The sequence below is a fragment of the Balaenoptera physalus genome (assembly GCF_965194825.1).
Source record: "Balaenoptera physalus genome assembly, chromosome: 17".
Classification (NCBI taxonomy): Eukaryota; Metazoa; Chordata; class Mammalia; order Artiodactyla; family Balaenopteridae; genus Balaenoptera; species Balaenoptera physalus.
This window is the reverse complement of record NC_138895.1, coordinates 31,738,707-31,757,205: the sequence shown is the minus strand read 5'-3', so window position 1 is coordinate 31,757,205 and position 18,499 is coordinate 31,738,707. Positions and strand designations below refer to the sequence as shown.

The following is an 18,499-nucleotide window of genomic DNA, read 5'->3' as shown; positions in this document are numbered from 1 at the left end:
TAGCATGACCTCTTTAACATGTTTAAAGAAAATAACGGCTGACCTAAAACTCTGATTTCCAGACAAATAAAATCCAGGATAAAGCAGTTCCACACTAACATAAGTCCTAAATGATTTCAGGCAGATGGATATGCACAAGTCTAAGGATAGCCTTAAAGAAGGAAAAGCCTCAATGGAGGACTTATACTACCAGATATCAAGATTGTTAACAAAGCTAGCATAAAAATCAGAGTGATATATTAGCATCAGAAATAAGAAAAATTTATTAGTGAAACAGTCTAAACTCCAGAAATAAATTCATATACAGTCCGCTGTTTAATGACAGTCATTATATAGCAATATGGTAGGGAAAAGTGGTCTTTATGATCAATACTTCTAATCTGACTGGATATCCATATGGATAGAAAAATATGAACATTGACAGCTAACCTCACACTATATACTTTAATGTGAAAGGTAAAACCATGTAGTTTACAAAATGTAACATAGGAAAATATCTTCATAACTGTGTCCAGAAAAAATTGTATGCAAGACATATTAAAAAAGCATTGACCACAAGTTAGACTTCATTATAATTAAGAACATTTGTTCATTTAAGAGAAAACACAATTAAAAGTATGAAAAGACAAGGTGTTTATTTGGAGTAGATATTTGTAATTCCTATATGTAAAGAAACTATATGCAGAATATATTGTTAGAATATAATTCTTCATAGATTTCTTGCATTTCTGTACATCTTACACATGAGGTAGTAACTACACTTTTTTTCTGGGCTACCTTTCCACACTGTATAGCAAACAGCCTTGAAAGATACAGAAAGTGGACCACTCTGGAGCAAAGAGCAGTCATGCTTACTGCCCAGTATAATAAGCATATCTTTCTCTAGAATAAAGCAGGCATGCTTAGTGCCCATTATAAAAGATTTTGGTACTCTAATCTCAGATTTCTTCCTCTTTAATACATCACACTGAATGGGCCAAAATCACCCCCATAGAACATGGGGTAACGGGAAACTAATAAAAATGTACTGATGTTCATGATGCTTGATTTACCATGAGTAATAAGATCCTCTGTCTCTGACCCAGGCGTCTTTTGTCTTCTTTCAGCCTGAAATGGTGTCAGGCTAACTTCTTACTTCTCAAATAGGACAAAATCTCAGATCCTTCACAGCCCTTGATGTACATAAAGAACGTCAACAAATCAAAAATAGGTAAGCTAATATAAAAATAGGCAAAATACATGAAGGAGCAATTCACAAAAAGGAATATGTGAATAAGCATGTGAAAATTGTTCAACATCATTAGTCTTCTGGAAAGTATAAATTAAAAACACAATGATATAGCACTCATCCTGCAGAAGAGCTAATAGAAAGATTGACTCTAGCAATTGTTCATGAGACTGTGAAACAATCAGAGCCCCATACAGTGCTGAAGGTAGTGAAAAATTGCTACTTACATTTTGGGAAACTATTTTTCACTATTTGAGCTGAAGGTATGTATGCCCAGTGAATGGGCATTTCATTGTATGTGCGTGTACATGTATGGTGTGGTGTGTACAAAAAAGACATGTAGTATAATATTCAAAGCAACACTATTTTTAACAACCTCAATCTGGAGCAACTTTAATATTTATCAACATGATAGATAATATATGGTGTTATGTATTCAACAGAATATTTTATAGTATTGAGAATGAACAATGTGCAAAACCATGGATGAATCTCACTATATGCTTACCTATAAAAAGCCTTTCACAGAATAGATTTATACAATTTTGTTTCTTTAATGTAGAGTTCCAAATTAATCTTTGGTTGTAAGAATCTTATTACAGTTAGTTTGGAGATGTAGTGCCCAGAAGGGAATCACAAGTGGATGGATTGCTAGTAGCGTTCTATTTCTTGATCTAAACATTGATTACATGGATTTTCAATTTGTGAAGATCAGTTAAGCTGTACAATTAGGACATATATGCAATTTTGTAATATGTATATTTTACATTACTGAAAAAGTTTACTCTAAAAAACTTAATGTAACTGAACTGAGGAAGACATGGGAACCCACAAAATATGGCAGTGATCTCTACTTTAGAGCCAACATTCTAGAGTGCATAATATCTCTACTGCTTTATTCTCCTTCACTTTGCCAATTTAAATCCACCTTCAATCTCTCAGAAATCATTATCACTTCTTAGTTGCCAAATCCATTAACCTTTTTAGCTCATTCCTCTCTTGGTAACTACTTGTACTTAATCTATGGTCTAGTAAAACTTTCAGCTCTTTTAAACTTCCTACTAGGCTACTTACTCTATGTTCTTCTGTTTGAACTACTCTAAGTTACTCTTCTTCATGATTTCCTTCTCTTCTACCCTCTAAATATTAACCATGGATTTTATTTTGTTTTAGTGTTTTTTCTTTCTACACCCTTTGTCTTTCTCTTTATTCACTACCATGGATTAAACTACCTATATAATAAAGACTTGGAGAAGTATAATATTAAGTCACTTTTCTTTCTGAATTCCAAACCCAAATTTCACTGCCCCATAGGAATCTCAAATGAATATATATAAAAGTTATCTTATTATATCTTCAGATCTGCTGCAGTTTTTATATTCTATACCTTTGTTAATGTATCAGCACCCATCTAGTCATCTAAAGCAGAAACTTGGTGTCATCCTGAATTTTTTTGTCTGTGTTTGTTTGTTTCTTTGCCCTTTATGTCAACTACTATCCACATTAACTTGGTCACATTGATTCTGTTATTTAAACTCTGTTAGGCCATATTATCCTTGTCGTCCATGCCACTGCTGCCTTGTTTCAGATTCTCATTGTTTCTCCTATATGTATTTTGATTAGAACACAACTGGTTGCCCAAACTCCAGTTTCAAACCCCAAGACTCAGTCCTACAACAAAATTATAATCGAACTGTTTATTTTCTCATCTGAGATTTCAATAGCCTATACATACTTTTATTTTAGCACCTGGAACACTCACAAAACTTCCTTGTACTTGTTTAAACATCCATCTGACAATCATAGACTGAGACTGGGACTTTATCTTATTGGTCTCTGAATCCACTATGCTGGCAATGTTTTAGATGTTATGCATATGGTCATTGAATGAATTTAAGTCTCTGTGATTTTAGCTGTTTGTATTTTTCTGTTTATTTATCAGTCTCCCCTATCAGGCTAAACTAGTTGAGAGTAAGGTCTGTGTGCTTGATCTGACTCTCAATAACTGCTTAATGAATAAATGCATGTAATGGAATTAAGTTTGGCTGAAATAAACTTTGATTAGGCACTTGTAGGGTACTAAAAGATAAATTAAAAAGCTTAACAATTGTTGAAAGGAAGATAATGCATAAAAAATCAGTGGAATAATTGTGAGATAAGTAGTGAATTTATTATGGAAAAATCATAGGTAGTTATATTGTTATCTTTTTATGATGGAAAACCTTGTTGGGGAAAATTCTATTCATATAATTTTCCAGAAATGAACAGATTGATATTTCAGGACAAGTCATCACATAAGCCTACATGTAACAGTGGCATCAGATCCAGGTGTTTAATAGGGTGGGCAGAAAAATAGACTCGCAGGTCACATATATAGCCAAGCAATTTGGTAGAAATTAATAAAAGCTGCAAATAATAAAGTGTGGGTACAAAGTACAATTGTATTAAATAAGTTATTAGGGGAACAACAATATTGTATCTAGGAAGGGTAATCCCTACTAATTAATTGGGATGTGTTGAGAAGATACTTAAGAAACTAGAAGAAATATGTGGATTTAAATTATTTAGATTTTCAAAAATCTGACAATGGTCAATAGCAAAAAACATAAAACAGGTGACTGCTATCAAATTAAGATAGTAGATGGACCCACTTTATCCTGAAAAGGAAATTGTCTTAGAAACGGAAAATGAGATGTGTGGAAAACACAGGTACTTCTCTGGGTAAAAATAAATTTTTTTGGGAAGATCTGTTCTAGATGTATAATTTAGAGAAATGTGAATAGCTTTAAGTTTGAAGTTTGGATATTGAATATTCAAATATAAAAGAATAAAAACCAAAGCTCTTTATTTGTGTTAGTGTGAAGAAAGGTGCTTTTACTAATCTAGGTGCTATGTATCTTTAATAGCTTAGCGGCCAAAGGAGACTGGAGTTTTGAAAGCAATTGCATATGGTTAGCATTTTTTTTAGAATTGGTGACATATTGTTGGAAATTTCTAATTAGCTGAGTAAGAAGCATATGTTATAAAATAATTTAAAATTATATATTTTTAATCTACATTTTCCACAGATGTTTTACATTTTTATTTGGTAGTGTCTTGCTTTTTCAAGGCTTTGATCCTCAAAAGAGGCTCTGAATTATCTTTCCTTTTTTTTTTGCTTTCCATTTTCTATGTAACAGACAACTGTGCTTAATGATCTGCATGGTGATGATGAATTACAATCCACTTCTCTCCCTTTAGTTTTTACATAGTTGACCTGAAGATATCACAAGATGGAGGCCAGAAGGATACAAGATGACAAAAAGTGAATATAATTAACATGATAGATGATGATATGATGGTTATCATGATTGATAGGAACTATGATATTAGAGAAAAACATACTGAAATCTTTATATTAACTTTTGTAATATTTGTCACATTGTTAATGCAAGTTACAAGTGTTGCATTTAATTCTGCATTGTATTTTCAGCTCTAATTTTGTTTGTCCAAAAATTTGGCTACCAAAACTTGAGTTACTAATCTGAAAATATATCTACATAATCTCCTTTCCAAAGATACAAAGGGAAGATTCTAGATTACTCATTATTATAACATGTGGAGATGGAACTACCTTAGCAGAATTAAATGGAAAGTGTATTCTTCATTAATCAACAAATATCATAACTCATTCAGTAAAGTTCATTTTAGCCTCCACTGGTTCCTTTTTATCACTTATTCCCTGTTCTCCAGCCAGTGTGGAAGAACAGTGACTGAGGAGGCTCATGCAAACTCTCAGTATGCAGCTAAAGATGAAGAAGCTCCTATATTTCTGCAAAATTCTTGGGAGAGCAGTTCTGAGCACAAACATTTCATATCAGAAATTAGCACGTTGGATCTGTTCTATAATCTTTCTGTATCTATTTGAGTCATGTTGAAAAGTAGCAGATTATGAAGTTTGTAGTTTTTGCCTAAAACCTATTTATTAAAGTTAACAGCAGGGTAATTTGATAAGATTCTTATTTCCTCTAAGCTAAAGCAACATGAATTCCTAAAACATTGTGTGGAATAAAATTCATCATAATCTAGATTATTTATCATGATACTGTAGAAAATAAAGAAGGCAAAGTATTGAAAGAGAGAAAAATTGCTGACCTTGAAGACAAATAGACCTGAATTTGAATCCTGATTCTGCCAATTACCAGTAATATTCCTTGTTATTTATTTAACAATACTAGTTATGCAGTTTCTTCATAAGGAAAACACAGATGGAAGAATCTCCCTTGCATAATTATTATAATGAATGCAAATACCTAGTACAATGTCTGAAACCAAGAAATTGCTCCAAAATGGTAGCATTCACTATTATTATTAATGTTGGAGGACCCAGACTCCAAGTGGCTGCAAATGATTCACTTTTTGGTAATTGTACTTTTGTGTAATACCCTCCCTCTGTTCATATATGTGAGCTGGACAATGTGACTCACATTTAATGAATAGAATATGGAAGAAATTATAGTAAATCACTTCCAAGATTATGTTGTAAATGACTGCAGGTTCCATCTCAGACAGTCCTTCTGTCTCTCTCTTACAGTCACTGTGGAGTAAGTCAGACAACATATCACAGAGATACTTAAGCAACATATGGAAAGCCCATGCAATGAGAACAGCATGTCTAGCCAAGAGCTAACAGAAGTCATGGCCTACAGAACTGCCCCTAGTCATGACTTTTGACAGCCCAGCCAACAGCTTTCCTTTTACAACCGTCATGAGAGATTTTGAACCAGAACAACCCAGTTAAACCACTCTCAGTTTCCTGAGGCACAGGGTTTGTGAGATAATAAATGACCTTTGTTTTAAACTGCTCATTTGTTATATAGCAATGAATAACTAAAACAATATTATCATTATTGAAGTTATTTACAAAGAGTGACTGAAAAATCATATTTTAAGGATTTTTCCCAAGACTTTTCAAGTATTAAAACTTACACACAAAATCTTTAATTTTCTACTTTTTTTTTTTACTAAGGATATATTAATAATTTAGTGGAATATACAAAATCTGCTTTTACACAGCTAAAAATAGCTTTTGGTAAATATTACTTTGTTGTTAGGATAACTAATGAAACAGCATTAGTGATGGAATAAGTAGAGTCATTAATATACAGTTTAATTCTCATTTCTTAACATTGACTGCCTAAGGTGGTGTGGTCACAATAAAGCAGATACTAAAACTTTAAACAATGTGAAAAGAGGAGTAAATGATTTATAGGATTTATACATAGGGTATTAGCATGAAGAAACAGAGAGAGGTAAAAATTAATATAGTTTATTGGGGGACTCTTAAAAGTTAAGCTATGTATTGATGAACAGTGGCAGATGGACTGGGTAAGAAAGGTTGAACCAGATTATGGGGGTTAGTTTATAATGGGTTATTTAAACTGTAGTTACTTAGACACCATATTACGATTTTGAGCAATGGAATAATGTGATGATAGTGATGTTTTATCAACTTACCCCTTCATACCGCACAGGATGGTAGGTGCTCTCTAGTGGAGTATAGTTAAGTTCCTCAGAAACTTTTGTATCTCTTATGGATGGCATCTGTTACTGATTAAGCATGCAGTGGATGATAAATTCTTACCGTGTGTATGGAAACTAACAGTTCATGAGCAAACATTAAAGGAAATGATATTCCTTTTGGTGTCAGCATTGTTTCTCTTCTTTTTCATTTGTGCCATAAGGTTACATAAATGTCTTTTATGTTGATTTAGGTGATGACGTTTATTCAAGGCAGGTTTTGTGTGTGTGCACTTGTGATAATAAATCAATTGAAAATCATATTCAGTACAGGGAAAAGATTTTGGGTTCAAACAGAACCAAGTACAAATTTGCCTGTGCCACTTAACCAGCTTTTAAGTTATTTACTCCAAATCTTCCTTTCTTCAGCTGTGATTTGAGGGTAATTATACCTACCTGAAGGGGTTGTTGTAAGGATTAACATTCTGGACCATTGTGGGTACTCTGTGGATATAAATTTCCATTCCCTTTTAGTAAATGAGGAAACTACTTTCCAGTTAATTAAGCCTTTCGCAATTAAAAGGTAATTAGTAGCAAAAGAAATCTCAAAATCATGAGTTTGCGTGACTTGCCTTTTTTTAAGTCAATATTTGTAATACATTTTTAAGTCTTTCTGTCTGCTGAAGAAATTTCCAAGACTACACTGAAGTTATTATATGAATTTATTTTCATAGGGTCTGTAAAATCATGAAACATAGGTGCCGTATTCATTGCTTTACTTATAAAACATACACACACACACAAAAATTTGTCAAGACATTTAGGTTATGGTTTCCTTCCAACTCATGTATCCTAGAAAGAAAACATTTTTCAGAACATTTGAAATTCATAAGCACATTGCCAATAGAATATTCTGCCAATTCCTAAGCTAAAACCCCAGGCTTTCAAATATTTGTTTGCTAAATAAAATTGAGACAAGCTATTCTGCTACACCTCTGCTGAAGTAATTAAAACATGAGGGCTTATTTTACACAATATGTTGAACAAATTACAGCCAGATGAAAAGCATTTCTATTATCAAAAAAGAAATGTCTTTTTTATTTTTGCTTTCATTTTCATCTTCTATTTTGGTTTCATCACTTTAAAAGCAAACTTGAAGAAATTAGATAAGGAAGACACTTAGGTGACATCACATCCTTTTGCAAGATTCAGAAACATTTTTCAAGACCTTCTATGAACACCAGGCCAAGTATGAATCTTCTGATTTTCTTCATATGTGCCATATAAATGTATATATTTTAAGTTCACCACTTTACTAAAATATTTTTGAAGAACTGGTTCACTTAATCCTCACTATTGTTGACTGCACAAATAAGTATCAAATTTGTGATACTGCATTTTAATTTTTTCTTCACATATGAATGATAATTAATTGCTCAAATAAAATTATACATTTATCTTATCACTCTTAGAACACAAATATGAATTCAGATCACTGTTCTAAAATGAGCATTGAAGGAAGTCAAACACATTTGCCTTTCACCATTGGTATCAATAGCTGCAAATAGTTATAAATAAATAAATATATATGTATATATTAGGAAGCTTGCTGTAAAAATACATGATTTTGTTAAGGTGTTAAGCTTATCATTGTTTTTATATTTTTCCCATTTGGTTGGCTTCTACTAAAAAAAAAAAAAAAGGCAGGCTAGGGCGTGTAAAAAGGAGGATTGCTTTAGAGAAAAACAAAAAAGAAACACCTCCTTTAAAAAATTAATATGAAAGAAAATACCACCTTGTTGAGCCAAAATAGGTTCTTCTGGGAAAATGCTTCTGTTAGGGAAAAAAGGAAAAACATCAGGAGTTCTGAATGAATCATTAATATATTATGGCTTCTTTACTATAGTCATGGTTGTTTGATTTATTTATTAATGTTTTATAAAAACAAATTTGCTTATAATTTGTTAATAAATCTCTATACAAATACCTGGGTATAGAGAATTGATTTTGTTTGTTTGCTTTTCTTTTTTTCCCCCTGAAAACAGAAACTATGTATACCTAAACAATCAGGTTCATAACATCACCAAAAATGAATTTTCAGGTGGCAATGAACTAGGAAAAGCAAAATTCAGAAAACAACTAAAAATTTACCCTCCCAACTTTTAAATTCTCTAATTCTTTAATATGTTCCCACCTTCATAAAACATGCAGTTGTACTTGAATATATGTCAGTCGTTTCTGCCCATGTAAACAATATCCAGTGCAAAGAAACACATTGTATGAGTTTACTCTGAGGGCCATATATACCCACTCTAGTGACTTAGTACACGACTAAATCTATTCAGGTCTTTCTGTAATACCCTTTCACTTGCTTTCGTGTTAATTCCTCCTTGCTACATCCCTCACATTGCAGTTTATATGCTCTTTCTGTGAGGGACTGTATTATAGACCTCAAGAGCTGGTAATTTTAACCTTACTGTTCTATAATTTTCATTTTCCTTTAAGAGATAAAAATGAACCAGCTAAATACCTGAGTTTATCCAGGTGCCCAAATAGGCCCCACCTCCATCCTAACTCCTTAGGCTTCTTCCTTCCCCATCCTAAAATTACTTTCACAACATTTTCATAAGGATACTGTACATACTCATGATTGGCTTAATAAATGTTAGGGGAGGTTCTCCAAAGTAAAATAAAAAAACATTTCTGTTGTCCAAACATGTAGGCTGAAAAAGCAGGAATTTTATGAAAAAAAGTATTAATTATTTTGCAAATTATTCTTCTCATATGAAAGTATGAATTGGATTCCAGCATTATGAACGTTTTGATAGATAGGCTGATAGGAAACAGAGGCATGCTGCATGCACAGACTGACCTTGAGCTTGCAGCTGTGTATGCTATTTACAGAGGGCTTGCTTGTTCTAATTCTGCCTCTTTGCATCATAGTAAGCCCAACGCTCTTACTCAAAAAGAGCCAACCTATCTCCTTGTTGTGACCCAGCTCTGTTTATTAGAAGTAGCATATCAGTGCTGTTACAGTAAATCTTTCAAGCACTTCTGCTCTAGGATAAGCTTATGTCAGTGAAGAAATGGATATAGTCAAACACATGTAGGAATCACAATCTAGATATGCTGGTACAAGCAAGTGAATGAAACTTTTTACAATTTTGTTTTACCATTTCTTGCTAATTATTCATTATCCAGTTGAGCTCAAAGATTGCAGAATAGAGTCAATTTTAGACGCTATGTGAAAATAATGTGAAATATTTATAAAAGGATCTTAAATTGATAACTTTTAAGATCATAACCATTTAGTATACTAAATGGTATACTTTGAAAATTTAAATAAAAATCTAGGTTCAATTTTTCTATCTTTAGCAGTAATGATAGTAAAATATGAAGCAATTTTTTATGTGGATTTTGGTGTTTAAGGGGTTATGATGAACTCTAACTTAATAATGGGAAATAGCATAACTCAAGAAATTATTTCAATCATTCTATCACTCAATTATTTCCCTTTCTAGTTTTCTGTTCCCCTCATCACTGCCTTAGTTTAGGTCCTCAGCACCTAATAATTCTGGCTATTAAAGAAGTCTTCTAACTGCTGCCTTTGCCTTCAGTCATTTCCCACTGCAATCATACCTGCACACTGATGCCAAATTACCCTACAGCAATATCATTTTTATATTAATTTTTCATGGTATTTGTTGCCTCCTACATAATGATCTAACTCTTAAACCTAGCATTCAGAACTCTTCAAAACTTGATCTTAGCATACTTTCCAATATTGTCACTCATATATTTTTGTATCAAGACCATGTTTAACCAGTTAGTGCGCTAGTTTTGGTAAAGTCAAAACTGATATTTAAATTCCAGTTCTGATACTTAACAGATTTCTGACCCTGGGTAATCCAATGTACTGGAGTTTCAATTTCTTGTCATGAAATATGGGGAACTTTTAACTCAAAACCTTGTAAAGTCTACTAATAATAGGAATAGGAGTAATAGTAATAATAGCAGCAGCAGCAGCAACAGCAGCGGTAGTAGTAATAGCAGTAGTCAGAATAGGAGTAATAATAGTAGTAGTAGCATAGTAGTAGCTGTTAACTACCAGTCTTTAAGCAGTAACCTATGTTTAGGTACTTCACAAAATATTTTATATACACTACATTATTGAATCCACCAACAGCCCTATAAGTAGGTTATTTTAGACCTACTTTACAAATAAAGAAACTGAATCACAGAGAGATTTATAATTGACTAATCTTTTACAGACAATAGCTGAGTAAGGGTTTTAAATCTGATCTGTCTTAAAGGACTTAAGTGGAGTAAAACTAACTTCAAAATCACATGCAATATTGTGCTAATGCCTTCATTTTTCTTGGGAGAAATTCCATAGTTCTCAGATTCTCTGAGGAGCTTGTGAGCCCCCAAAAGCTCGGAATCATTGAGCTAAACTCTCAGTTCATTAATTAAGAACAATGGACTTGGGAGATTCATCTTTTGAGACTCTGGTACTTTATATTGTCTGGCACACAGTAGAAAAATCAATTGCATGTTAGGATAAATTGCTTATCAATGAGTCTATAAATAGTTCCTTGCACATAGTGGATAATTAGTAATTATTCAAAAATATATGTCACATAGTTGCTGCTGATCTGCAAAATTGTAGCACTTAATGCCAGGATTGTTATACGAGGCATACTTAGAATTATGACTGAATAAATAGTACTTACAGTTCACATACAGTAAAAGGGCATATAATTAAAATCAGTTGCTGAAAAGTGGATTTGCATGTATTATACAATTACTTTTGTTTAGGTAGTCACTAAAATTGACCTCTTTTGCACTGGCTACAGAGATAGGAATGTAAACCTCCAGAATCATCTTGACCATTAAATTGAGCTGTCCACGGCGAAAGTATAGCACATATAAACCACACATGAATAAATGACATGGGACATAAATGAGATTATTCTTAGACTCCTAACTAGGCTCAACAAGAGAGGGGAAAAATACTCTTGTTAATATCATGGTGCAGTTACCCGCATCCAATCTTGATTTATTTTTTTAGAAGGACTATTTTGAATGTCATGAAGACATGTCTAATTTACTAAAAAAAAAAAAAAAAAAAAAATAGACTTCATATCCAAACTATAGCCTAAATGATAAAACATTTACCTTGGCCTTGATTACCCAACTATTTTCCTAGGGTTCCAATTTACCTGGCTAAAATAGACCTAAGTTATTTTAATTATATTGATTTACTCTAAAGTCCTTACTAAATTTAAAGCTATAAATGTTTGGTGGTAGCATATCTTTGAAAATACATTTACTGATTTTTGGAAGACCTATTAGATGGCTATTTGTTTGCCTTATATTTTAATGGCCTGGTGTTTAATTATGCCATATTATTGTAGACTAGTGGCATGCTCCAAACCTAACTGCATCCAAACAGGCAAACTCTGTAACAATCCCAGAAACCCTCCTCAATTGCTGAAGAAATGTTTTGAAATATAATTTGAAAATGGAAGTCCTTGTGCTGAACCTTTATCCTAATTGTAGCAGTACTATTTCCTTTTCTTTTGAAAATATTTTCTTTGTTACAAGGCTTTAAGACTTGAAAATTAGAAGCAATGAAAATGATTAAAACTTTTTGAGCAGCCAGAATTGTACTGAGGAAGTATGTTTTAAAATATTAAGTTCAGCATTTATTTAGTGGAGAAAAAAAAGAGAAACTATAGTTACAGATTTTTAGAAAGAGCTCTTATGCAGCAACTGTGCAGCAGCTGTGAGCTTCAAACAGGTAGCTTGATAAGGTAGCCCTTGTCTCCTGGATGAAAACTCTGAAGTCTTGAGCAGATGTTTAGGGCTGAGGACAAAGTAGACAAATCCCCTTCCTCAGCACACATTTTTTTGGTTGTGGGCCTAGACTGTAATGGGGCTTAAATCAGTTCTGCCGATTACTAGGTAACTTTGGCCAAATCACACAACCTATGAAAGTCTTCATTTCCTGATCTGTAAAATGGTGATAATAACAAAATTTAACTAATATGGTAAGACATAGTACATGTGAATATTAACTGATATTCTTCGTGTTGCTTTTATAACACTTTATAAGACCTTTTTGTTTCCTTTAATTCTAGTCTTAGGACATCATTAACAGTACTATATACAACAAAATCCTTTAAAAGTTTGAGCATATGTGAAAGAAAATTAGATTTGTCATTAAACAAAACTCAATAAAATTTATCTGACACACATGTAAATGCTATTCAAAATTGTAACTTTATTGCATTATATTAGCTCATATATGGTAAGCAACTAATAAATTATTGTAATAATAAGCTTTTTTCATAGTTAAGCTATGACTCAATTGAGAGGAAGCATCTAGAGGAGGAGCCAAGGAACCATTCTGAAGGTTGAGGCCCTTGGGGATCAGGTGAAGTGTTGAGGATAGGAAGAGTGCGCAGGAAGAAGGCAAGAGAAGGGCACTAGACCCTTGAGGAACTGGAGGCTTGATGAAAGGGTAGAAGTGGAAATAAGAGATGTAAGAGAATCTTACCCAAGATCAGCTTCTATCCCATTCTATCTTGCAGAACACAGCAGTGATCTAACTCTTGTGTGGAGTTGGGCAGCCAGGATGTGGTTTAGAGTCCAACTCTCCTTTGTATGGAAAGCCTGATTGAGCAAGTGGAAGGGAGTGAGAAAGTATGGACCATGAAGTTTCAATGAAAAATTCAGTGACATAATTCTTGTTCATAATAAATGCTCAATACATAGTATTTTATTCTTGTTCTTTTTTCACATGTCTACAAGACTTTTCTGGCTCTCCAGCAGGGACCACAGGTTTTACTGTTCACCAAGAAAGAGACCCTTTCTTCAATGAAATGCAAAGAGAATAGAAATAAAGGTGCAACCAAGGCATAAGGTTTTACACATTTGAAAGAACATATGAGACAGGAAAATAGCTGATATTTTTATCTTTGGAATTTTTTAGTCACAGACTTTCCCTCAGACTTAGAATTTTTGCCAAACCTTTCAGTTTATGTAGAGATAATTGGACTGGACAATATTTAATACAATTTTTTATCTCAGGATTATTGTACAAATATTCAGATGCTTTAGAGTAGCTTCCTTTTCTACTCAGTTCTTTTCTTTTTTCAGCTTTTCTTTCCTATTTCCTAATCCTAACCACATTGTGAGGAATTAGAGTGCTAAAGTGTCCCATATTACTTATCTGTTGCTGCATTAAAAAAATCACCCCAAAACTTAGCAACTTAAAACAATAAACATTTATTATCTCACACAGTTCTGAGGGTCAAGAATCCAGGAGCAGCTTAGCTGGGTGCTTTTGACTCAAGGTACATCATGAATGTGCAGTGAAATTATTGGCTGGGGCTGCAATTATTTGAAAGGGCTGGAGAATCTACTTCTAAGCTCACTCATACAGCTGTTAGCAGGATGCCTCAGTTTTCCACATGTGCCTCTCCCCTCTATACAGGGCTATTTATACAACATGGGAGCCAGATTCTCCAGAGTGAGTAATGAGAGAGAGAGAGAAATAACCAAGAAGGAAGTCATGATGTATATTATGACCTAACTTTGAAAATCAGGTACCTTCACTTCTGCAGTATTCTGCTCTAGGAAGCAGATACAATGAAATACCAGGAGGTGGGAATTATTTGAGCCATCTTGGAGGCTGACTCCCATATATTTCTTTAACTTCTCAACTAGCAAAACCAATGTGTGGATAGTGTGAGAGGGCAGAGGTTTAAGAGGCCTATCCTATTTAGGCCCATCCTATTTAGAAGGCACTGAAGTAACTACCAATAATCAAAGATTTTATGACAATTTCTGAATTTTATTTCTAGACATGGATTTAAGTATTTTAAATTTAAGTATTTAAAATTATGAACTTTCTCAAATTTGTTCCAATCATTTAACCTACAAGTAAAAATTAAGAGTTTCTATGCATCAGAAGCTATCAGGGCAATTATGATATGTGTTACAATCAAGTTATGTACAAAAAGCCAAGGATACACAGAGACAGACGAACTAAATTTACCTGGAGAGTTGGAGAAGGATTCACAGAAGAGGTGTTTCTGAGTTTTGTTTTAAAAGATTAATAAGATTTTGTAAGACTGACAAAGAGGTAAACAGGAAGATAAACATTAGAAAAACAAATGCAGAGTTTCAGCAAGTTTCAGAAGATAACATACAGAATGATACTATATTTATAAAGCTATAATTTATTTAAACACACATATTTGATTAAATATAAGTAAGGGACTGAGAAATTCAAACTCAGGTTAGGGATTGCCTCTGGAGGGACTGGGACAGCCAAAAGTAAGGGAGAAACCAGAGATAGATTCAATGGTGCTAGTGTTTGAATACGTTTATAGGATTATAGATGTCAGAATTATGTATAACAATTTTTATGTATGAAATATTGAATAGTCATTTTTGATATTCAGTGTATGTTGTCAGCAGAGGGAACAGCATATGAAAATGCATGGAGGGGTGAACGAGCTTAGAATAAAATATAAAGACATAATTATGGCAAGGATATTATAAATAATGCATTATTTTTCATAATATACAGTTCAGTGTCCTGAAATTATATTGGAGTATACAAAGGAAAGAAGATTAGAGATTCAATTGAAAGCGACAAACTCAAAACTCAGAATCTTGCAAAAGAAGCAAGTACTATTTCTGTATTAAGAACCAGGAAGCTGATTTCTCCTTTATTGCCTGCATGATGATAAGATCAAGTCATATTACAATTGAAAATCTTGAATCATGTGAATTAATGATAAGTTACAGGAGCAGTTATTATTTTCACCATTCGGAAAGAGGTCTGGTGGATTTTAATTGTCTAAAATTCATCATGTGCCAACAACTTTTGTTCCAAGTGGAATTCAAATCACAGGGTGGTACTTCATTTAACAACTTACCCTTTTAAACTATTGTGAAGCTGCAAGTATGGTTTAATTATATTATTGCCAATCATCTGAAGAATGGTAATTACTTGGAGCTTTTGGCCAGTATTTCTGATTAAAAGTGCTATGGCAAACTCAATAGGTCATAGGTTCATGTCCTGAGCCTATTAATTTTCTTCTAAAGCCTTACTTTATTCCTTACACAAGGAATCACTCCACCCTTGGAAAAGATGCTTAGAAAAACTTGACTGATCTGAAGTGAACATGAAATGTAATGACTTTTGCTGTTATCATTTTGATTTACTTTTTATTTTTTTTTCATTTCTCCTACTAGCCAAAAAAATAAATTAAAAAGTGACTAAAGCACTATTTTCCTGTGAGAGATTTGAAGTGCTTGTTAATTCAACAAGGTCCAAAATGTTGATGGATAATTAACAGCGATACTTATCTGACCAAGAGTGAGAGAATGAGTTCCTACATGTTTATCTACAAACAAAGTTCAGGATACTTTTTTCCTAGGGAAGGGGACGTGATACACAGGAGGAAGTTATGAAGATTGGATTCTTTTCCTTTTGAAGAATAAAGACAAGGCATAATCCCTGTAAGGCCACATTGGGACTTTCTGACAAAGAAGTTGTATCTGTTTTGATAAAAGAAGGCCAGGAGAGTCTAGAGGTATTTTCCAAACCAGCGCTATGGTCTTGCTGAGCTTAGTTGTCACCATAGCTTCCTAGGAACCTTGAATGCCAACCCTTGAGCCTTCTGCTCTTGGTTCCACTGCCTTGTTTTTTGTTGGTCCTTTGGCTGCTTGATGGATCGTTGTTTTGTCATTAGGTCTGTTTTTGATAAAAAATTTATCTCACTTTTAGCCCACTGATAGCATATTCCAGCCAAACTTTACATGTATTTTCTGGGTGTGGGTATGCCCAGAAGCTGAGCATACATGTGTCCTACCACTTTGCACCTTATTTGCAGTTGCAGTGTCTCATCTATATCAAATTTGTATCTTAACAAAGATGTCTCTGATATGAAATCACAAAGGTGTTCATTCCAGAGTTGGTGTTAGATGTCTGACATATAAAAATGCCTGTGACTCATCTTCTCCCTACCTTCCTCTCACCTGTGAGTATCCTATGAGACACAACCTGAAGTCTTTTCCCTATTTTACATACTCACACTCTCACAGTTCCTAAATCTATTATTAAATGACTCCCTCCTTCCTTCTGTTTTTTATCTCTGCCTGTGACTAGCACATGCTCACTAGATGATCCCCGATAGCATGTTTCATTGTTGTTGTTGTTGTTTTTAACTCAAAGTGGCATCTTAAAAAAAAATCTTGTTCTCCAGTATCTCTGAACTCCTGTGCCTTTTTATTCTCCACTGTCTGATGTTGTGAAATTCCACTCTCTGTCCTTACTTCCTCCAATCATTATAATTCCTCCTCTAAAAACAAACTTGTTCTGCATTTCCCAACAATGCAGAATGTGGAAGTATCTTGTAGGCAGTAGAAAAATAACAAAAATTTAAGCAAAGACAGTTACCGGAAGTTGTCCTTTCTCCCACTATACATTTTTCCCTATATGCACTGTATAATTTCACTCCCTGTTTTGTCCTTAAGTCATGTTCTTTAATTCCTTTAAATAATAATAATCTCTTATATTTGATATCTTGGGATCATGAGATTCAATTTTAGGCCCTTTCTTCTGTTTGTATCTGTCACCACAGAAGAATAACAGCCCCAACTCATTGATGCTCATGTGGTTCGACTAAATTTTTGGAATTAACAAATATCCATGGAGGACTGGCTCTTTTCCTCAGGAATTGACTTACGATGATCCAGGAGTAGACAACATGTAGAGGCCATTAGCAGGGGTTTGACTGAACAAAGTCAGACCAAGTATCTCTGAGAGTTTGCGCTAAATAGATTCACTGTGCACGTTTACTACTAGTGGAAGAGATTTTTTTTTTTTTTTTCCAGTGAGAAACAGACCCTCTAAGATAAATATGTTTTGTTCAGATTATGTATGAATTGATTAGAATTTGTATTTACAGAGCTAAGACTAGATTCCTAGTTTTTATGACTGCTAGCCTATGACTTTTATTTTACATTATTATAGGCTACTAAGAAAGAGAAGCCTTAGTCTAGGAGTGATAATAACCTAAGTTCTTGTCACAGCTCTGTAAATGCAAAGATTTGCTATTCTTGACAAGATTTGTCACTTCTATGCCATAATTTACTCATCTGTGTAAAAGTAGGGATTGTAACTACCCTATATTTTTTGCTGAATTGTTAGAATTATGTTCACTATGAAGGTTACATAAGTGAGATATAGTATATTACATGCTTTCTAATTGGAAGAATATTTCAACAGCAGTAGTAGCAATTTCTGATGCTAATGTTCTTTCTTCAACTTTTATTCCTTATTCTTCTCTTTCAGTTTCTAAATTTCTGTGACTTCACTATCATCACCTCCCCACCACCAACCCCCCTTTTTAAAATCACATATTGTATTTTGCCCATAGGTAATCCAAATGATAAAATCACACTGATAGTTGAAATTAAAAGTTCCTCTTATTTTTCTTGGGTAAAATTTTGATAACACCAATTGTCCTTGTCAATTCTATACTTGGATATTAGTTATAATAGTGTCTTTTCTTCTCATTTGCACAGGAAATGACTTATTTCTTGTAGCGGTTCATGAACTGGGACATGCTCTGGGACTGGAGCATTCCAATGACCCTACTGCCATCATGGCTCCGTTTTACCAGTACATGGAAACTGACAACTTCAAACTACCTAATGATGATTTGCAGGGCATCCAGAAAATATATG

The 18,499-nt window shown here is 33.5% G+C and overlaps 1 protein-coding gene and 1 long non-coding RNA gene across 6 annotated transcripts in view; one reads left to right on the top strand and one right to left on the bottom strand.

Annotated features, from left to right (window-relative positions):
* LOC309647089 overlaps positions 1–18,410 on the bottom strand; it is a 33,807-nt gene extending 15,397 nt beyond the window's left edge. The window contains exon 1 of the long non-coding RNA XR_014255784.1: positions 1–18,410. This exon is cut by the window's left edge and continues 9,791 nt beyond it. This is a non-coding gene — a long non-coding RNA (uncharacterized lncRNA).
* Positions 1–18,499, top strand: part of MMP16 (matrix metallopeptidase 16) — a 352,530-nt gene that overhangs the window by 211,750 nt on the left and 122,281 nt on the right. For all 5 annotated transcript variants that reach the window (XM_082433981.1, XM_082433978.1, XM_082433977.1 and 2 more), the window contains one exon: positions 18,338–18,499. In XM_082433981.1, coding sequence (XP_082290107.1) covers positions 18,338–18,499 — 162 coding nt within the window. The remainder of the gene's footprint in view (positions 1–18,337) is intronic.